This window comes from Egretta garzetta, unplaced genomic scaffold, assembly GCF_000687185.1.
Source record: "Egretta garzetta isolate BGI_Z169 unplaced genomic scaffold, ASM68718v1 scaffold340, whole genome shotgun sequence".
NCBI classification, from domain to species: domain Eukaryota; kingdom Metazoa; phylum Chordata; class Aves; order Pelecaniformes; family Ardeidae; genus Egretta; species Egretta garzetta.
Window position 1 is genome coordinate 1,560,975 of NW_009258377.1, and position 22,202 is coordinate 1,583,176.

The following is a 22,202-nucleotide window of genomic DNA, read 5'->3' on the forward strand; positions in this document are numbered from 1 at the left end:
CAAAATATTTTGCTTAAACAAGGGTGGTATTTATCAGTGGGCCTTCAGGACTCTGAGCCAGCTGAGTCTCCCTAATCCAGACATTCCTAAACTTACTTATGTTCAGGCTTTGCTTATGATTAATTTTGTAGGAGGTTTTGTTGTAGTCACAAAGCCGTTTGTAAACCACAACCCCAGATAGGACACTATAACTCCAGGAAATAATTTTAAGGATGTTCCACATCACAGTGTCCAAGAGGAAGAGTGTAGACAATTGCAGACTAGATCTGCTTGTGTTACCCTGGTTTCAAAAATCCAACTTCATATCACATTGGAATGGAAACAAGGTCTGTTAAATGTTTGTGCAGAACAGCGGGAAATCTCATAAGCCTAATGATGAGGGTAATGAGATGATTAGAGCACGTAGCAGACTCAGGTTTTAGCGCTTTCTCTGCCTTCTGGGTGTCAGAGATTTTCATTTGGGATCCTTCTGCCCTTGATTTCTGTCCAGTGCCTAAACAGGTGGACAACACCAGAAAGACAGCCTCTCCTCCCTTGCAAACACTTTTTTCAGTGAAGTAACATACTTCGATTAAATCTCATTGACGATATTTCAAAAATCTCTCATTCCAGCTGATGTGCTGCAGAGTCCAGCTTTGTGAGGGAATTGGCATTTCTTAGGACTGAGATAAGATACAGTTTTACTGTAGAGTTAGGTGATATGCGACACCCCAGTATTGTACCAGCTTTTCAGGCTGGTTTAGCATGATTCCTAACCGGAAGGAATTTTCTGCCTCTTCCCACATGGACATCCCCTGCACTTAGGCAGACCTCCTGTCATTGAACCTGAGGAATGTGGCTTTTCAGATAAGATATTAAACTCAATGAGCAGCAGAACCTTCATTGGGTAGGCAAATGGAACCATTATTGAGATAAAGAGGAACCACAGAAGACACAGAAGGACACGACTTAGCTGGACATGCATTTCAGATGAGTCACTTTTGTAAACCTTTTTGCTTTATACAGAATATTGACTATTTCATAGGGGTTTATTTGACAACTAGAAAGAACCAACCATTCATTGTCCTTTAACTTCACATGGTGTACAGGGTGAGAAAGGCAGACCCCAGTTCACCATCAAGCTCCAGAATTCGTTGCTGTGCATGGAAATAATGCAGCAGTACAAATCTAGGGTTGAGCTTTTTCAAGAGGAGTCAAGAACTGAGGTAGAGCATGAACTAACATGATATGCAAAATGGAGTCACCAAGAATGATCTGCTGTAATAGCTCTTAGTTTTTCTGTTTCACCTTTCAGTATTTTTCGCCGTTGTAGCAGTCATTAATGAGTGTAGGTCTAGTAGCTTCTGCTTGGGCAGCTATCCCTTACTGCAATTAAGTTCATTAAAACCATATAAGAGCCCAAATGGATTAGAATTCAAAGGGTTACTTGGTCATTTAAGGTCTCAACACCTTCCTGAAGGACTTTCACACCTACCAAGTTAGTAAATGACTGCATGTGTGTTGCCCTAAGCATACAAACATTGGCATACCCAAATCATTTGCATGGAGTCAGTATTAACATAATAAATAGTTTCATCAAGTCACACGATATTCTTTACTAAGTGTAAACATACCTAAATAACTTTATTTAAACATCCCAGTCTAATTCTAATATTTCCAATTTATTTCAAATTAAACACTTCTAAATGCTATGCAAGCTGCACTTTCTTTTGAAATATGCACGGCCTCAAGTTGCGCCAGGGGAAGTTTATATTGGATATTAGGAAATATTTCTTCACCAAAAGGGTTGTCAAGCACTGGAACAGGCTGCCCAGGGAACTGGTTGAGTCTCCTCCCCTACGGGTAATTAAAAGACGGGTAGATGTTGCACTTAGAGACGTGGTTTAGTGGTGGACTTGGCAGTGCTAGGTTTATGGTTGGACTCGATGATCTTAAAGGTCTTTTTCAACCTGAACGATTCTGTGATTCTGGGATGAATGTGAATATCTCATTGAAAATGTATTTATTTAAATGCTAAGTCCCCCTAAGTCTTCTAAATATTAACACTACCATATAAAATATTTAAAATGTCTATGACAAAACTCAGTGGCAGATACACTGACATCACTGAGAGATACATAACTGTGTGCTAACTGCTTCCCTGGCCCTGCCCTGTGCTTTGCACTCTGCTCTCATGTGGCTAGATCCTCTCTTGGCAAATTGGTTGGAAAATTTACAAATCTTCTACTGGAGGCTGACATGGATTCAAGAAAGACTCTTCAGACTGTTTTATTAATATAAATGTATCCGATACATCTTCCTTTGCTTTGTAGTTGTGGTGTGGTCAGGGTCCCTTTGTCTGTTAAAGCAGATAGAGCAAACCACACGTGACAGATAACAGTCACATTGCCCAACTCACTGCAGGAAGATCGTTTGATACTGTTGTAGTGAACGTCATAGAAAAAAACAGAACAGAGCAGAATAGAATGGAATAGACGGGTGTAGATTAGAATGGAATACACTGGAGCAGAAGCCAATGAAGGCTCCAGCAATCTCATGCTGGCTACTGTGGTGTTGGTCAGTCACAGGAGCAAAACACTGCAGAGACAACAGTAGCTGCCTGCATCCCCTTTTCCCTCCTGCCCTACTGCAAGCATAGCTTGGAGCTGTTCACAGTATATCTGAGGATCTAGTTTGTATTCCTAGACTTAATCATTTCATGTCCCTTGGATGCTTCTATTTTTATTGTCTAAAAGAAGGGGAGGCAATATTGTCTCTCTCAAGCATCTTTCTGACTTCATTTCTTTTGATGAAAGGCTATTGATTCAGGCCGGTTTGAGTGAACCTGTGAATATACTGCTGACTCAGGAGTTCTTTAGCATCACTAAAATAAATGTGAAATGCATGATTGTTTTCCTTATGTAAATAACTGATGAAATAGAAAAAGGTTCTGTTGTTATTTGCAAAAAAGCAGTGAAGGGATATTACTGTTATCAGGAGATGGGTGCTAGAATATTTGACTTGTACCTCCTAGATTCCATTTGTCTGCTGTCAACCTATACCTGCTGTTAAGCATGAGACACTTTAAAAAAAAGAGAGAAAGATAACACAAATTATTCACCATTAATTCTTTAGAATGAGTCACTATTAAAAGCTTAATTGTTTGCTGAGAGGGTCCAAATTAGTGGACTTTGCAAGATCAAACAAAATTGAAGATATTTGTCCAAATTAAAATGGAAACATGCATCCAGAATATACCAAATGAACATGTATGCTCCTGTAATAATAATTTTATTATCTTCAGCTTCCAGGCCAGACTTTTAATTATGACCCTTTATATCAGCGAAAACCATGTATTCAGGATTAAAAACCTATTTCTTTAACTAGTCTAGTTAAAGACTGTGGTTTGATATATTCTATGCTACAACTTTTATAAAAACCAGAGAACACTTCTAATAACACTTTTCTAATTTCATGGTTCAGTGCACAGTCAGTAAAGATTTAAATAATTCAGAAAGAAAGCCTATTCTGTTTCTTTATTAGAAGTTTGAGTCAGGCAAATTCTTTGACATTTAATAGGTTTTTAACCCTTTTAATAACTTCTTATAATGAAATTTATTGGAGGTTGTTTTAAATAAAGGGTTATTATATTAGAGTGAATAGCAGTCGGTAGTTTTTTATGATTAGTTTTGAGACCTTGGCCCGGTGTGACTCAAAGGATATTAAAACATAAAGTAGAAAAGAATGTTAATAGTCACCAAATTAACTGTGTACCAAGAAGTATAGAAACTGTATATTACTGCATTCTTGTCATTATGTGATCATGCTATAAAATTTTGCAGTCGAATTTTGAGTATATAATTGTTTTAAAGGAGCTTAAGGTCACTTACAGAACCAGTACTATATAAAACAACCTGAAGTGGTTTAATTTTTAACAGCATGATTTTGAAAAGATTAGAGTAGTAAATTTAATAGGGTGGGGTTTTTTTAGTTTAGGGTTCTTTTTACATGTGAGGTTTCTGCTGTTTAATTTTAAGACTGTTTTCCTTATCAAAAGAAATTTTGAATGATCCTTTCATTTTATCCTGAAAATGCACTGGGCGTAGTATATAAAATCCACTTCTGTACAACAGTAAAATATTCCCCAAATACCCACTTACTTTAAAACTTAGTCTTTCATTATGCAGTTAGCTGATACAGAAGAGAATTATAAAAATGAGATGATGAAAACACACATCCTTTCCTCGGTTAGGTGGTGTTTTGAGTTATTCCTTTTAATGTGTTTTGAATGGTTCTCTGTGGTCATTTTACAGTAACCTTAGCTCTCATAACAAATCTTTCTTTAGCACTCATTCCCTTATATATGTGGTAAAAGAAGACTTGGTTGCAGATATGATTTCTGCTTTAACTGAATGGAAACAAAGATCTGATGGTATGTGGATCTTTGGGTTCGATCAGCCTTCGTTCATGACAGGACATAGATACCAGTTACCAGTTTTATCCACTCTAATCAGTGAATCCTAACTTCTTGTCAGACTTCAGACTTCTAAATATTGGGGTCACTTTTTGTTTTTCTCTGGTGTAAAAATACAGATGTTCAAGTTATCTCGAGTTTTAAGTTATCTCACTGGGTAGCATCACCATGAGGGAAAGCAACGCATGAAACTGCATGGTTTGCTTTTGATTTGGTTGCTCTTAATCTAGGATCCTAACGACCATTGAATAGCCACAAGGTGCTACTGCTTGATTATCAGTATGAACTGAGTGGAAGGTGTCTAAAATGGACATTTCTGTATTTTTAGACACTCTTTTAAGTTTAAACTTGGCTCTGATTGATGAATATTGCTTGCATTTTGGATCAGTAAAAAAGTTTATGAGGTTTTTTGGGGGGTTGGAATTGCTTATTTTGATCATAAATGGTGGCTACGGTCTCCCAAACATAATTCCTTCTCTGTGTGCCAGCTCTCACAAACCTGTCTGGCAACTTAATATTATCTTTTGTTCTCTTTTGAAACCTTGACTTAGAGAGTCAAGTGATTATGTAGGAATTAAATTTTTTTCTCTCTTTTTTAACGAGCATCTCTGTGTCACGGGAAAACATCTTGCAGATGTGCATTGGCTTATGGTAGAAGACAATTAAAACATCTAAAATAAAACCAGTAACATTTCTAAGCAAATCTGGCTTTTCAGGAGGTTGGCACAACTGGGGCTAGTGCTACATTATAATGTAGCATTATTTGGGAACAAACGTTTGGATTTGATATGGCACAGGTAGTGGCACAAGTTGTCCTGGGAATATAAATGAGAATATGACTAATAACAGAACCCCCTTCTGCCTACCAAAGAATGTCTGTGATGCCTACATGGTGACTCAGATGGGTGACACCAGTGAAGAAGGAAGCACACTGTGGGCATCTTCATAGGTAACACTTAAGATCCCTTGGGTCTTTCTTCCAAATTTTGGGGGTTTAGTTAATTGATTGAAACATAGCTTCTTATAGTATGAAAAATTGTTGTGCTGTGGCTTACCTTGTCCACTTAGACAAGAAGCAAAGAACTGTCAAGCACTTTCACAGTGTCCATCAGAAAAGTTCATAAGAGCTCTCAGCTACTAGAAAACTAAGTGAAAATCATTGTAAGACCTGATAGTGGTAATAGAAATAATGCCTGCTGTGCCTTGATATGAATTTGCCTGGTGTAGTGAGATATGAGACCTCCACTTGCTTCCATGAGTAAGCCCTGGGTATTTCTCCTGTTTTAATGTTTTCATCTCCAGTGTATAATTCCTAGTGTTTCTTGCATGTGCTTAGACCTGTGGTATTTACTTTGATCTGTTAAGGCAATCTGTCTTTCTTCTTTCATTTAATGATAACACTTATTATAAATGAATTTAAATAGGGAGGGGCAATTTGGACTTCTACAGCTTTTCGGTGAGATGTTGCATTACAGTTCGTTATTATAACAAGAAAAATAGTGTGGGAATTATTTTGCTAACAGCACATTCCTTTTGTAACTGACTGCCTAATGTTTCTTAGAAAAAAATTACTTGCTTCCTAAAGCCATCTTCTGGGACATCAGATGAGTCCTGCAATTTGACTCTTTCTACACCTTGCATGGGTTAACCAGCTTGTACCAAAAAGACAGATAATTGGGGATTTTTTAATGCTATATGCTATATCCTGTGAGAAATTAAGGATTCTATCTGAATGCAGCATCAGATAAGAATATCTGTATTTTGTGGACTTTGGGGCACAATATTTCAAGAAAGATGAAGGTTACTGGACATAGTCCAGAGGAGAGCAGGAAGAATGATCAGAGGTGTAGAAAACACAGCATATGAAACAAGTCTTTCAATCTTCAGGTTTAGTTGTTTAGTCTAAAGAAGAAAAAAACGAGAGGAAATTCATAATAGCCTTCTAGTGTGTACAACTTTTCTGTAAAGAAGGAGAAAAACATTCCTCATGTCCACTGGGAGCAGAGCAAAAAGTAGTAGGTTTAAATTACAACAAAGGAGATTTAGGTGAGACATTACGGAAAAAAGCCCTTTCCACTGTAAGGATAGTTAAGCACAAGAATTGCCTAGGGAGGTTATGAAGAGGTTAGACAAACATCTGTCAGAAATGATTTAGGTTTAGCTAATCCTGCTGTGAGATAAAGTGTTGGACTAAATAACCTTTTGAGGTCCCTTCTAGCACTATTTTCTGTGATTCTGTGATTGGGTACTGTACTCACATTGTCCTGCAGTAAGATGTTTCTGTGCAGGGATGATATCGCTGTGTTGTGCATTGCATGCTTTGCTTTGGTTTTCTTCAAGCTGATGGGGAGAACGATGGTCTGATGTCTAAAGCAGTTTAGCTTTATTCTTAGGACATCAGGAGCTTTGAGCAGGGCATTAGGAGCTTGTTTTCAGCCAGACAACCCTGCTCTGGTTTTGCACTAAACATATGCCGAAAAGGGTTATTGGTACACACCTCAGGATTAGCGGCTTTTACTGTGTCTGTTAACTTGCAGTCAAGCACTTATATGGGTGGATGCTCAGTTTCTGCCTATAAGCAAAATGCAAACAGAAGAAAAAAATAGCCATGAAAAGAAATGTTTCATAGCTTCCCCGTTAGTAAAACCAAAATAAAACCGGGCCTGTTCTAAAGCTGAATATAACACAAATTGTGAAACATCCTGGAAATGACAGATGGAGAATGATATTAAAGTGCCAGATATTATCATTATTACCTCATCAGAGAGACCATTGAAGGCGTCAGTTTAAGACTGTCCTTATCCTCTGTAACACTCAAACTCTTTTAACTTTGTTCTTCCATTTGGCATTCTGCCACCCAGCAGGATTTGCATTCAGCTTTGCATTCGGCAGGAGTGTGTTCGCAATATTGCTTCTGCATGCTGAATATGGCTCCAGCACATCTACACATTGGTGGGTTTTGTAAAACTCCATCTGGAGGAACAAGGAATAGGAAGCTTCTGATTTTGAAGTAGTTTAAAAGAAATTGGTCATACCCTGCATGTAATGTTGACAGAGCGTGTGTCTGATTAAGTGCCACTGTTCCTGCAGAGACGAGGTCGTCACGGCGTTTGAAACAGGGTTGTGCTGTTACGCCACAGCAGTGACCCGAGTGTGTGGTTTTCAGGGGTGGGACTGTTCCTGAACCCAGCAAGGAAGATTGATCCTTTAGGAACCTGAAGTTTCATCATTGCATGTTTTCCACGGTATAATCTCATAGCTTTTCACAGTTATGTGGTTAGCTGCCTGTTCTTACTCAAGGAATGAGCAGTTTTCATTTTCTTAGACAATCCCACTTTTTCACTAGGAAGGGGCAGGATGGGGGAAGGCAGGCTCTGCGGTACGTGGCAGAGAGGTGAGCCAGAAACCTCATCTACAGATGTGGATCTTCCTCGCTGAGGGCCACCGCTCTGTGCGATAGACTTACACTGGCATGTTCTCTGCAGGCAGGTCCCTGAGGTGAGGGTTTCTGGCTTAACTTCTAAAATGGAACACATACTGTTAAACAAACTTACTTGCTTCTTAGACCTGGTTTTGTAAAGGTAGCCTGGTATTCATCTGATTTAAAAATTCAGCAGACAAGCTGACTTCATGTGAAAAGAAAAATACTGGGGTTTCTTCTACTGCACCACCTCATTTGCAGTCCTCAGAATTTCACTAGTGAAGGGTTCTCTCACAAATACGTATATATGTATTTTCATATATATACACATACATGTTTTGTGTGGGGATACATCCAGCACCGTCCAGTTGGTGTCATGTTACCTGAAAACACAGTGTATCTTCACCACCAGAGCTAAAAGTGAATCACAGACTGTTTAAAAATATGTGTTGATTAAAGACAGCAAACACAGAATGTTCTGCAGTATCTATCTGATAATATTTGAAGCTCATATGAAGAGTTTTTAATAAAGGAGAGAGCATTTGAATAGTAGCAATTGTATTATATTTTACTTGGGGAAAAGTAATTAAAATTATAACCTTTGCCCTGCTTTCAGAGGTAGATACTTAGCAAGTTCATTGAAAGTAAGAGTTGTTAGGAGTTTCAAATAGTCCTTGTTTCCTTTCTAGTGTTTATAAAATCATTAGAATGCATATTCTTATTAAAAAGCGGTCTTGCTTTTCCAGCCTTTTGTGAGGGGGTTTATACCCAGCCCCGGTCGGGCACCACGAGGTGCTGCCCCACAACACCCCAAAGTGTTTGCAAGCAGGGGAGCATGGGCTTGGCCCCTGAAGGGTGGTGGGCACCCCAGGGAGGGCACGCACCCACGCTGAGAGTCGAGCACTGCAGATGGGAGGAAGGGTGGGTTTTCCCTCCCTCTCCCCATCACGCGAGGGACCAGGTGGGTTTCCATTCCCTGCTCACTCACCCCACACTGTCTGAGAGGGCCCAGGGCAGCCCACGCTCCCGCTCCCCGTTCCCAAACTGCTGCCCAGCCCAACAGCTGTATCCGGAGCAAAACGGCCGAGCAGGAGTTACAGCTTCATGGGCACAACTGTTTTGATACAGGTTGTCTGCCAGAGGAAGAAATAATGATAGCTTTCAAGGCTAACATGTTTGGTGAGGAGGGGAGCTGATGCTGGAGGGAAGGGAACAAGAAGTCGGTAGCAATCTTTAAAAATATGAATGTCTGCCAGGATTCAGATTTCAGCCTTCAATTGATTTCATACCCTGCGCTGTCTCTCCTCCTCTCCTCTGGTGCTTTAGTCGTCATTAAATGAACTTGAACATGTTTGTATCGATAACCCTTTTTTACCAAAAGCTATTAATTTCTAAAGCAGTATAAATACAGGCATAATTGTGATGTCACATTGTCAGAAGCCATTTCAAATACTTTTCAGAGACACACGTACATGTAAAGTGGTAAGTATGCCATAACTAATGGTGTTATTAGTTTGATTTACTGCCAACCAGTCAGCATTACAAAAATCAATCCCCAAGCTCATGAAGTATGTCCCTAAAACTGATAAATTTTTACACTATCAATAATAAGAGAAAAGGTGAAGTTACAGGTTTATCTTTTCTTTTTCTGTGCGTTTACTGGTTGAAAGGTATTATACAGATTGCTGTGATATATAGGAGTGTGTGTATGAGGGAGAGAGAGGTTATGGAAGTCATGAGCTATAAAAAGTTTAAAAAAAGAATCTGAGTGATCTTTAGACAATTCAGGTGACACGTCTAACAAAGACTGTCAGTAGAATAAATGTGGTTATGTTAATATATTGAACCATTATCGCATGTCCTTATCATAATGGAACTTGCACAATAGTAGTTCCTGTCAGATTCCGCGCGATACCTATGGCATGTTTGTCTGATGCACAGAAAGACAACTATATCTATTTCATTTCAGCTCTGAATTGACACTTCAATTTTAAATCACCCACAGAACACCTTAGCTTAAATCTGAGCTTCTCCCTGATACTCTTCGCTATTTGTCATGTTTCTGTATGAGTATACTGAAAAGACGTTACAGGCGATCCGCTGTGGTGTGTGTGTGTAGTACATTTGACCTCTGGACAAGAAAGGAGTTTCATCCTCCAGTGCTTTTAATTCTTATCCTTGCAGAGAGTGAATTTGTTGCTTGCATTAAAATAGTATGTCTCGTTAATGCTAAGAAGCGGTGACCCACATAGCACAATGGATTCATTTGTCAATCCCGCGACTTCTGAGCTTTCTGTTCATATATGTCTTAGCAGCAAATCAACTCAGAAATCATTTAATCAGTCTATCAATGCATCCTTCTTGTCAGTCGTCTTAATCCTGAAAATTCCAGTATCTCATTGGGCAGCACCAGGAAAAATAGATTTGGACCTAACACTAGCTATTCAAACTCTGAAAACCGCAGCTCCCAAATTCACAGCTCAGACACGCAAAAAGAAGAAAAGTAGGATCTGGACATTGTCTTGAATTTTGAGGATATTCATGTTCTGATCTGGTTCTAAACTTCAGAGTGCAAACCTGTCCCTGTTTGTTAGCATTTCTGAAATACTCTACATGCAGTTACAGAAAGCAGTGCCCTTTTGTTCCCCCTATAAAGAAACAAGCTTTCATTGCTTTTTGCTGTTCCCAGAGGCTGAGGCTAGAGCCTGAATAGTTTATAACAGTCAGTGTTATGCAAATGTCAATCATATCCTTACTCTGTTTATTTCCAGTATTTACATGTTTATTTAAGTACTTGCCATTGCTTTTAAGCCTTATGTAGCCAATCAGGCCAACAGAGGTCTAAAGGAACAGAGCACTTTATTAGTGATATACTTAATACAGTTTTTTTCCTCTTGTAGATGCAAGATTTACGGAATACAGAAGGAGCCCAGTATAGTTCCCATCCTCAGATGGCAACCATGAGGCCAAGGGTTCAACCTGCAGATGTTAGGCAGCCAGGAATGATGCAGCACGGGCAGCTGACTACTATTAACCAGTCCCAGCTCAGTGCACAGCTTGGTTTGAATATGGGTGGAAACAATGTTCCTCACAACTCGCCCTCTCCACCTGGAAGCAAATCTGCAACTCCTTCACCATCCAGTTCAGTCCATGAAGATGAAGGAGAAGATAGCTCTAAGGTAGGCTTAGATGCTAGGATTGCTGTGTAAACGGTGGATATTTTTAGGACCTGCTGAATGAATCGTATGGCCACAGTTACTAAGGTGATACTTTATACGTTGTTGGTGGTTGACTGAAGTGAATGAAGGGTTTTGAATACAGAACTTACAGTTTCCAGTCAATTCTTCAGGCAGCTTGAGTAAATGACATCATTCCTCTTCACGAGAGCAAAATGGAATCCTTTCAAACGCTAAAAGGATAGCCATTCCATTAGTACTTTAATATAAAGGTTGAGTTTTCTCACTTGCATAGAAGGGATGTTTGTTCCCAGTTAAAGAACAAGTTACTGCTATAAAAAGTATGAACAGTTTGTACAATATGCTAGTCTTTGCTACTTGGTCACAGGATGAGTAAACAGAACATCATAGCAACCAGAACAGAAAGATCCTCTACGAACTTTGAAAATCTTACCTTAAAAATCTTGAAGACCTATTATGCATTCGTATCTGGGAGGTGCTGACACTCCAACATGACATATTTAAGCTTCATTTTAGTGTCAGTACAGGCATGAAGAAATAATAGTAATTTGTATAATAATCAAGACTTTTATTTAAATGATAAATGTCAATTTATATAGCAGGTTTTGCATGAAAAAACCTCCCAAAACTCCACAAATCCTGAAAGCTTTCCCCAAAATACATGAGTGTATTGTCTTAATTTTGCAGACACAAAAGCTGAGACACAAAAAGATTGGGACTTAGCACAAAGTCATCCCATAAACGAGGAATAGAGCATTGAGAACCTCTTTAGCTCTGTTTCATGGTCACTACAAAATAGCAGTCCTGTCACAGCAGTCCTGTAGTGTAGTGAAGATGTTGTACCATGGCCATATCTTGTGGGGAAAGGTTGCAGACTTGCGAGGAATGTGAAGAAAACATTGTGAGTCACTGAGGAGGTATAATCCAGTCAAGAAATGTAAGTCTGATTTGTTTTCAAATTATATTGCTTTTCATGCCTCAAGCTATAAAATAATCATGTAATTGGAGACATATGTTTTACTACATTTTGAATAAATTCTGATTCAAAAGTTTTATTTCAGGACTTTCCCCTGATTTCACAAACTTCAGGTTTTAAAAATTACTGAATAATTCATACATTTTAAATGAGCACTTCCTTACTGAGGGAGACTTTACAATGCAGCTGTGTAAAAATAATTCCAGGCAGCCTTTACTTTTTCAGAATAATTTATTTGCTACTCCTGTTGCTTTGCTAATATTTTTACATATATTGGTGGGAGTGTGCAGGATACTCTAAACTTTTGGAGAAAACATCCACTCAGATAATTGAGACATCCTTTCTGCTTCTTATCAAATATTTCAGTTATTTAACCCATATTTTTCATGAACTTTTTCACTGCAACACTTTGTGCTACAAAAAGTGTAGGGTTGTGTTCTCATGCAGACAGCACTCATCTGAAGCTAACGTTTTCAATAAAGAAATACTAAGCACTGCAGACCGAGTAAAACTTAGTCCTTGCTTTGTGGAAGCCAGTTTATACAGTATTCAACTTTTTAACAAGCCATGTTTTTTTTTGAAAGACACTCTTTAAAATTCTCTCATGACCAGTCGAAACAGAGAAAGACAAGAAAAGGCACAATAGGCAACACAAAATTAAGAAAAATACTTCAGTACGCTGAAGTTGATACGTAGTCTTAAAATTCTTCGGTAATTATAATTTATCTGCTAAAAGAAGTGTTTTAAAGGATATTAAACTTGGTTAATAATGATAGAGGGCTTAAATTAGTCTCCAACTAGTAGGGATCAAAATGGAAGCTTGATGGGGGCAGATTATGCCGTACCTGTCTTCTGTGGGATTACTTAAATCTTCCTGAAAACGCCTGAAGTTGGCCACCGTTGGAGGTGGGCCCTGGGCTGGCACACCTAATCCAATGCAATGGTTTCACTGTAGCTCTCTCCATAAAAGACAAGAGGGTTTGAATAACCAGCGTAAGAAGCTAGCGTATTCTTGTAGGTCACGATGTAAACCCCTCTGTGGTGTATCTTTCTGTCACTCTTCCTGGAAGCTGCCAATGAAGGGATATGGATACTTAGAATAAGCCAGCTTTCTGTGGAGATCCTTTTCCCCAGCCACAACAGTATTAATTTTTCTCAGAGCTGCTTTGGAGGCTTCTTCTCACTCCAGAAATCCTCCTCCCTGTGAAAGAAGGCACTGGATGGGGACAGCGAGAGATAGAGCAGTCGCTCTGTCTCTTGTGAGAACCTCTTTTACCTGAATATAACTTTGCTAAATTTGGAGTTCTCTCTTTGTTTTATAAACTGTCATGTAGATGTGTGATATTACTTAATAGATCAGGGCCTGAGCTCATTATTCAGTACTTCAGTAGAAGTGCACGTGTTGCGGTCATGTAGTAGCTGCTGGAGCTCACCACATTTGAGCAGCTTCATGAAGTCAGCAAGATGTTCCTGCCATGAAGACTGTGTAAAAAACAACTGAATTCACCATATCGTTAATAGCAACAGTGACGTTCTCCCTATTTAACCAGCAGATGTTAGCCTGTGTACCAACATTGATCAAAAAGACAAAGTACATTTTCAAATGGAAAATGACCTCCGTGCAGATGACATCCCTTAGTTTATACCAGCTGAACACCCAGCCGTACCTATGAAAGAGAAGCCACTGGTCCTTTGACAGCAAATTTGGTAGAGAAATCCCTAACAACTATACCTATTTCTATCTAGAGAAAAAAAATCAGAAATCTCAGTGTCCTGTTCATGTTTGCATGAATTTATAGAAGGAGGATGACAGAAGGTATGAATGAATAGGTACATTATATACATTTGCACTAGAAATATAATTGTATCCCTGGTGAACCACTGATTTCTATGCATGGAAGAAACGACCATTTCAGTTTAACATACATATTCCAAATGCCAGTAATAAGGAAACTTTACAAACTGATGTAATTGTTCTTGTACTGAGCTTATGGGATGTTCATTCTATGGTAAATATTCAAATTGGTGTAAGCTTTATCCAACAAAACCCAAACTAGTGGCAGCAGCTGCTAAATATTTTTGGGCAATACTTATTCTCTTAGGCCTTTTGGACTTTAAACATCATATATTCCCTTGCACAAAAACGGGAAAAGAGCTGCATTACAGTTGCCCTACACACTGTTGCTCTAAAAGCAAGACAGATGAGGTTGCTTGACCATAAGATCAGTGACAGTAATTATAAGGCTATGTATGTACAGTCAGAAAGCTGCTAGGTCCATGGAAATACAAAATGTAGTCTCAGACCAAGAATATTGTTTCTGCAAGTGGTATACATCCCTAAGTCTCCTTAATTCTTCCAAATCTAATACATGGGACTACGGTTAGGAAAAAAAAAAAGGAAAACTTAAAAATCAGTAGTTGTAAGTAACTATAAAAACATTCTAAACAAAATGGCCACTTACCACATGCTTTATTTTGACCACCTCAACATTAGAATATTACATTTATGTAATTCTCGCCATAATTCATACTGTTGGATCGTTAAACATGTATTTGGTTATTGCCAAGCATAATTGTGAGCTGCTGGAAGCATTACTGGTTTGCAAATATGTATTTCTTCATAGATGGATAACAGGCTTTTCTTCCATGCTCATTTGAATATCACTTATGAGAGAATTTCAAATAATGTATTTTAGAGGGGAGATAGTGAAAGGACTGCAAGTAGCAAGAATTAACTAACAGAAACACGATTACTAAAGAACTGCTGCAGCATATTCTCTTTATGTGGTAGAGGTTTTACAATATTTACTTTATATGATAAGAGTTATAAGTAGAATTCTATGTTGTCTGTTCAGCCTATTATGCAGATGGTGCTTGATTAAAATCTATTTTAAACTACAGCGATTACTGCAAGATAGTGTGCATAAAACAGCTCTCCTAGCTCCATTAAAGGCTTTGGTACTATTGCAGTTTATTTTAAATATGCTTATAGACATTTTCCAGCTTCTCAAGGGACATTTAGATATCAACGATGTGCCTTACTTGATAGTTTTAAATCCTACACTAGATATTCTTGTGATCTATTATGTGTGCAACATGGTTAACGTACACTTTTTTAAAGTGAAAGATTATTGCTTTCCTGTGATAAATAAGTTAAATACATCACCATAATTAAGCAATAACCCATGACAGGAGGTGGATTACCATGAGCTAACTACACCTCCAGGGATTTTGAGGCACAAGTCTATGCCTAGCAGAATATATATGGTTTTTATTTTATTTCCCATCTGTCTCTGCTTTGGTGGTTAGAATTGGAGTCTATGAAGCTGATAGACTGATGGGAGCATAAGGTAGGCCATCATCTCAGCCATTTGCAAGGTTATTAGTACTGGAATTCTGGTATTCTTTTTATTTCGTTATTTTCATATAAGACAAACAGAATTTCCCCTGTGAGTACTCTCTTTTTAACAGTGGGTTTTTGAAATCTCTTGATCATTCAGGTTGGAGAATAAGATTTTAGCGATGTTCTCAGAACAGCTTACCAGAAGACTTCTTACACGAATTGCTGCAGCATATCACCTAGTTTAAGGGTAGTTTAAGTAATGTGGTATCCTAACATAGAGACTTTTAAATCTTATTGGTCCAAAAGTACTCAGAAAAGAGGAAAACTTTAGCAAATAACAGAGGTAAAATTTTAACTGTAGCCCAACTTGTTATCAAGCCTTCTTGCTCATGGAGTTTGCCCAGAACTGTCTTAAGAGTTTAGACCGATATTGCCAAATTAACTAGGGAGCTCTAATTAATTACCATTTAGCTGGTAGTTTTTTGTACCCTGTAGAATGAAATAATAGCAAGAGACTAAAAGTTGGATAACTTAATAATGGGGAGCACACTGCTTCTGTTTTTCCATATTTTCCAAAATGCTGCCGATGGGCTCTATGGCCATTAACCTTGTATTAAGGATGCATCTGTTGTAACATAATGCTCAGGAAACAAGCAACTTAATTTTCAAATTGTGGTCATCACTTTATCGCTGTGCTTAGTAAACCACGGAGATCCAGGTTGTTCGCTGTAGTCACCTGGGCCCTGTTGGACACCACACAACGATGTGTATAGAAACATTAAAAAGTTTTTTGCTCAAAATGAGAATTTCCAGCCATTTGCCTCATACAGTTCCACTGATTTGAACACCTGTGTTCTCCTGTGTCACTTGATATGCATTATTAAAAAATAATAATACAAGGATGTGATAAAAGTCATACCTAGTAGATCCTTAGCCTAGAGCATACCTTTTATGCTCTTGATCTTCTTGTACTTCAAAACGCTAGTGATGCACAGTACTCTGGCCATGCCAACAAGAGAAAAAAACCCTTTGAACCCTCTGGTAAGATCACACGTCATTGCTACAAGGTATAGTGACTTAAGTGATCATATCAAGAGAAGCTTCCTTGACATGGAGCTCCAGTCTGTTGAAGAATCAGGACAGCGTCCCTTTTTGTGCTTGTAAGTCACCTAAGAAAGTAGGGTGCTTTGGTGATCGGGGTCTCTGAGCTAGTGGCAAAGCATAGCTGCATTTAACAAATTTGCACAAATGTTCACGTGCATTTTTTTTTCAGGTGGTACACAAATAATGCACATGCACTTCTCTTTATATACCATTCCTCTTTCACCCCTTTTCTCAAACCATCATCAATTTGCTTTTACATGAGCAGAGGAAAAATTATGTGGCTAAATCCAGATGGATCAGAACCAGTCCTCTATAATGGTCCAAACTGTCTGTACTGGTAAAACTTTGTTTCTTCAGATTTTGATTAGAAGGTGTGCAGGAGAATGTCTATAACCTGAATATTTTTAATCACAATCAAATTATCTTCAAATTCCCTGGAAGTTGCAGTAGAAATTGATTTGAACACTGGTCTGGGGGAGTTCTGGGAAAGGGTGAGGGTAAGGGAAAGGCAGAGATGACACTGTTCCTGCTGTCTGCAGGTGATTCATGTGGTTAAACTGGTGGTCAGGATATAATGAAACTAATTTCATTTGAATTTACGCATTATATGCATGTTATAGCCATTAGCAATAAAACTTAGCAAAGGTGAAAAGATAATCAGATGAACTATAAATGAGATTATAACAATTATATGAAAGCAAAATATAAAGAATTTTGAGGGAAAAATACATAATCTGAAATACTTATAATGAATTTTATACGTGACATGGTGTCAATATTTGGGTTATCAAAGATGGCAACTAAAATTACATTTTTGCATGCAAAATCCAAAATCTCTTTGTATCACAGAAGCTGTAATGATGGATGGACTGAATTAAATTGGCTTTTTTTATAGTACTTTTCTAATTTTGTGTTACAGGTAAATGGCGGAGAGAAGAGACCTGCTTCAGATATGGGAAAGAAACCCAAAACTCCCAAAAAGAAGAAGAAGAAGGACCCAAATGAGCCACAGAAGCCTGTGTCTGCCTATGCATTATTCTTTCGAGACACTCAAGCAGCCATCAAGGGCCAAAACCCCAATGCTACTTTTGGTGAAGTCTCTAAAATTGTAGCTTCAATGTGGGACGGCTTAGGAGAAGAACAAAAACAGGTACAAAATGTGCTGTGCTCAGAAGCTTTGTTTCAGAAAAGTGTTATCAAGGTCATCTAAGCACTGTAGGCAGCTTCTTTTGTTTGCCGGGATGAAACTTGAATAAGTGCCATCTCGGGAATATGATTTAAAGCGACTAAGATAAGGAGAGTATAATTTCATTTTTTCTCTGTGAAACCACTAATAGAGTTTTTTAGTTTTGGGGTGTGACACAAGATTTAGGATTATATTTAGGATTGTTTTATGGTGAAATTGGTGGGCCTAAGATTTTATGACAGCATTACCTTGTCTAAGACAGCATGGTGTAGGAGGACCTTGCTGCCAAAAGTCACGTCTGTACAGTGGGACCTGAGACATATCCAAGCTCCCAGTTGCAGATGTTCCCCTGCTCCATGATGCCGGAAGCTGGGCTCATACCTTCTCCCAACCCATCTGGCTTTTATGAAAAGAATTATAGATGTGTTGACCCAAAGAGACCTGTGGTGGACCCTGGCAAATCAACAGTGTTCTGGGGTACCTTCTTGCACAGCATACATGTAGGCTGTGGAAATCACATCCCGTAGTTACTTCCATCCTCCATTAAAAAGCCTTGGTTCTGCAACAAGGTTGGCAGAGCTGCATCTGAACCATTGCAGAAATCCTTCCAAGTCAGTCACATCCTATGCAAAAGTGGGCAACTCTGGGCAAAGCTCACCACGTTCATGAGTTTACAGTGGTGATGGCTGGCAAATACCATTTGTCCTCACTGTAGCATACCATTGGTTTTCTGTTGTTATTGGTTGCATTTTTGCTATCTGCCAACAGAATGGATTGGGTAGATAAAGAAACAGGAACTTCAAGAAAGAAACAGATGTGGAGATAAAAGATGTGCTGAGTGAGTTACATTGGCTGCAGGAGGCCTGGGTGGGTGTAATGACAGTACACAGAGAGAGGAAAAGTACTGGGACAAAACTGCATCTCATTCATTCACACTGAGCATATTATTATTACACAATTATAGTTAATAAGGCTAATAATTAAAAGGAAAAGATTGCTATGATTTTCTGGTAAGGAAAATCATTTGGACTTGAAAAAAAAAGATTTTTTTTGCTAATAACTGGATGGCATAGGTGCACCTAGATCCCTGCTAAAGTCAGCAGTGTAATAAGAATCAAGATTTGGTGCTCATTGAGTAACTAAAAAAAAAAAAAGCTTATTCTGCCTAGTATCCACTGTTGAAAAAGGTCAGCATTTGGAAGGTTTAGCTGGAGGAAAGGTAGCTTTCTGAACACAGGGGTCAGAGAATTCACTTGGCCTGGCACATTAGAGTTATTTTGTTGTGTTGTCTCTTCTTTCTGCCTTTTTTAATATGTCCAGCAAAGGCCAAGGTTATGTCCTTGATCTGACAGGTTGTTTAGACCTTCCTGGTACAGCAGTTCTCTTGTAGTCGAACTTTACTTTTTGGGACCATGATGATGAGTGTTCACTTTTGACTCAGAAAAAACACTGACTATGCTTTCAGTTAAGTTCACAAGCAAGAGGTTTTGATGCCATTCTTTGCCCTGCGTACCTGCCCAGAATTACTCCTCATGTTGAAATCTGCACACCCAAACACATACCTCAGGAGTGCTCCAGGAAGTTAGATCTGTATCTTGGACCTATCTTGCTTGCCTATGGGATTGTGGATCCAAGTTTTCCTGAAATGGTGAAAGGCAGAGACCTGGACTTCTCAAGAGTTTGTTAATCTAGTTGATCTTATATCTCTAGTGATGACACCAAGCAAGATCTTGTGCTTGGTTTTCCCCACCGTTTTTCATAATGACCCTTAACTCGTGACTGTTGCAGAGGTGCAGTTTTTCCTTCCGTAATATTTGCTCTGCTTACAAAGCAGAAAACTTGACTTCATGAATAATAGTGCAAGACCATATAATGGAGATAAACCTAAATGACTGTAAAATGCACATTTCCTTTGAACTTGTCACGTTAGTAGTACCAGCAGAAAACTGAAGTCTTTCCATAGAAAAGTGCGTAAAACTTGGATTTCCTATTCGTGGTTGAAAGCAGTAATTGAATAAGTCCTACACACTACAGCAGGACAAAATTTATTTTCCGTATCTCTTTGTCCTTAATTTAAGTTGGAACACAGCAGAATGATGTGTTATGGAATCCACATGACACATCCATGAAAAAATGGCTGAAACTAGATTTCTAAGCCAATTGTTCCAAGAATTTGGGTTAGCATATCTTTGTTGCTCTTTGACTCATTTTGCCTATTCATTATCATTTATTAAGCACATTGTTAAAACTCCAGGCCCAGGCCCTTTCTAATCTAGCACTGTACAAAAAGAATAAAAGATAGTCCCTATTTTAAAAAATTGGCAATCCTATTTTCTAGAATAAATTTAAACTCATTCTTTATTCCATTAGGGATCTAATAGTACAAAGTAACGATTACAAGACATCTTAACTGACTAGAAAGTCTGTATTTTAAAGGCCTAATTTTTCAGATCCAGAGCATTAGTAACTGTTACGAAACCTATGTCTCTAGTAGGAAAATTGGACTCTAAAAATACAAATGATTAATGTAGCATTTGGAATTTGGCATTGAAGAAGCTTCAGAAATTCAAAAATAGTTAAATAAAGAAACAATAACATCATTAGAGGAATACTTTATTGATGAATTATACTTGCTGAAAAGGATTCAATTATCATAAAGCTTCTGGCTTTTATGTTTTGGAAGCTAGTGCTTATTCTGGAATTTAAATAGAATTATGTTTCCAAATTATGTTTCCTGAATTGGAACTCCTTTTACTATTTAAATAGTAAATATAAATGAATCAGAAAGTAGAACATAATACAGCTATTGTGAAAGAAGAATAACCTCATGTTTTCATGCCAAAATGAAATCTTCTTTGTTCCTACGACCTGAGCCAGCTTTTTCTGAAATGCATAGAATTCTTCTTGTTTATTCCTGAAGATTGACCACAGAATAAATAAAGGTATTGAAACTCAGTACAGTGACAACCTAAGGGCAGTATATGTGTGTCTAAACCTTTGCAAAAAAATTTTGATAACCTGACATATTAGACTGTAGCTTGAAAGGGTTTGTGCAAGAACCACATATGTTTTTCAAACTGTGAAGAAACTAGGAAAATGTTTGAGAAAATAGGATTTGAATGACAAAAAAGGAAACATTATTGTGAACTAGATGATGGAGGGTGCCTTACTGAAGTTAGAGGGGAGTTATACTTAAAATGTATCACACTTTGATGCTCTTACTATGAGAATATTGCAATTTATTAGATTAAAGCAGGTAGCAGTGTACTTCCACTCTCATTTTACCATATGAAGGCATTTGCATTTTTGGGTCATATGTTATAACTGTTCCCATTAATTTCTGAGTGTACAAGGGCCACTTGCAAACAACGCTGCTGCGTGTCTGTGTTTTGTTTGTCCAAACATATCTACACAGAGGAGTCTAGACATTAAAAGGGACTTTAGTGGTCATGGTGGACTTTGTCATGGTTTCTTCTCAAATCCTGAATTGGGTACAATAATTACACATGACCAGGAGCAGGGACTGTGCATTTTCTTTCACTTTTCACTGTAAATGTTTTCTAAAACTGTTCAGATTTATGTACCTGAGTGGAAAGCAGCTGTAGCAGTAGTTTGTTGGGGTACACTCCCCTCAGTGTTGTAGCCATAGCACAGCGATATTTTCAGTGGCTTTTCTAGTTCCTCTCTTACGATCTCAAACACTGTTTTCTCCTTAGTTAGTACTATGCTTCTGTGCATCCCATTTTTATAGCTTATTTATGTACAACTTAGCCCTTTCAACACATTTTTACTGCAAAGGGGAGAAAAACAGCCCCCAGGAAAGAGGGTTCAGCATGCTAAATGGTCAAGTCTCTGGCTTTCAAACAGCAAGCTGGTTCAAACTGGGTAAAAAGGCTACTTAGGTCACTTTCTGTCCTTAGATGAAAAAGGAAAGTAATTTTTAAATCAGTAACAGATGTGTGTGTACTAAATGAACCTTAAGTTTCTAATTGGAGCCCTAGTAAAGCTGTAATAGATGTGGCAAATTACAAACAAAATGTTCTTGTTTACATTAGTGTAACTTTAAAACTTCAGCCAAAGACCTTAATAAATGTGCTATTATTCTAAAAATGGAATTGAATGTCTATTCAACATTCAACAAAATTAATCTCTGGTGTAACTTCAGTGACTTAAACAGCTTAGTGTGCGTATGTACCTATGCGTGTATGTGTGCGTATGTGTTTCTGTGTGTTTACTTAAACGTTGCACTGGTCTTGCAGAGGGGAGAAGGATGGGTTCACCTAGGGGACCCAAAACCTAATGATCAGAAGAAGCTGGCAAAGCGGCTGTTTGAGCGCTATAACATATGCCTTCTTTCAGGCTGCATAATTCATACGCAGTAATATTAGCTGCAACAGTTCAGCTCAATACCAACACCTCATTATTTTATCCCTCAGTATTTATTCCTATGTTTGACGCCTCATGAAATTACTGTTAATGTGTTTATATAAGGGCAGATCTGACACAAGTGGGAAGAATTTAA

General features: G+C 38.2%; 1 protein-coding gene across 1 annotated transcript in view; it reads left to right on the plus strand.

Moving 5' to 3' along the window:
* The window catches only part of TOX (thymocyte selection associated high mobility group box), a 220,863-nt gene that overhangs the window by 164,661 nt on the left and 34,000 nt on the right, over positions 1–22,202 (plus strand). The window contains exons 4-5 of the mRNA XM_009640323.2: positions 10,775–11,053; positions 17,414–17,644. Coding sequence (XP_009638618.1) covers positions 10,775–11,053; positions 17,414–17,644 — 510 coding nt within the window. The remainder of the gene's footprint in view (positions 1–10,774; positions 11,054–17,413; positions 17,645–22,202) is intronic.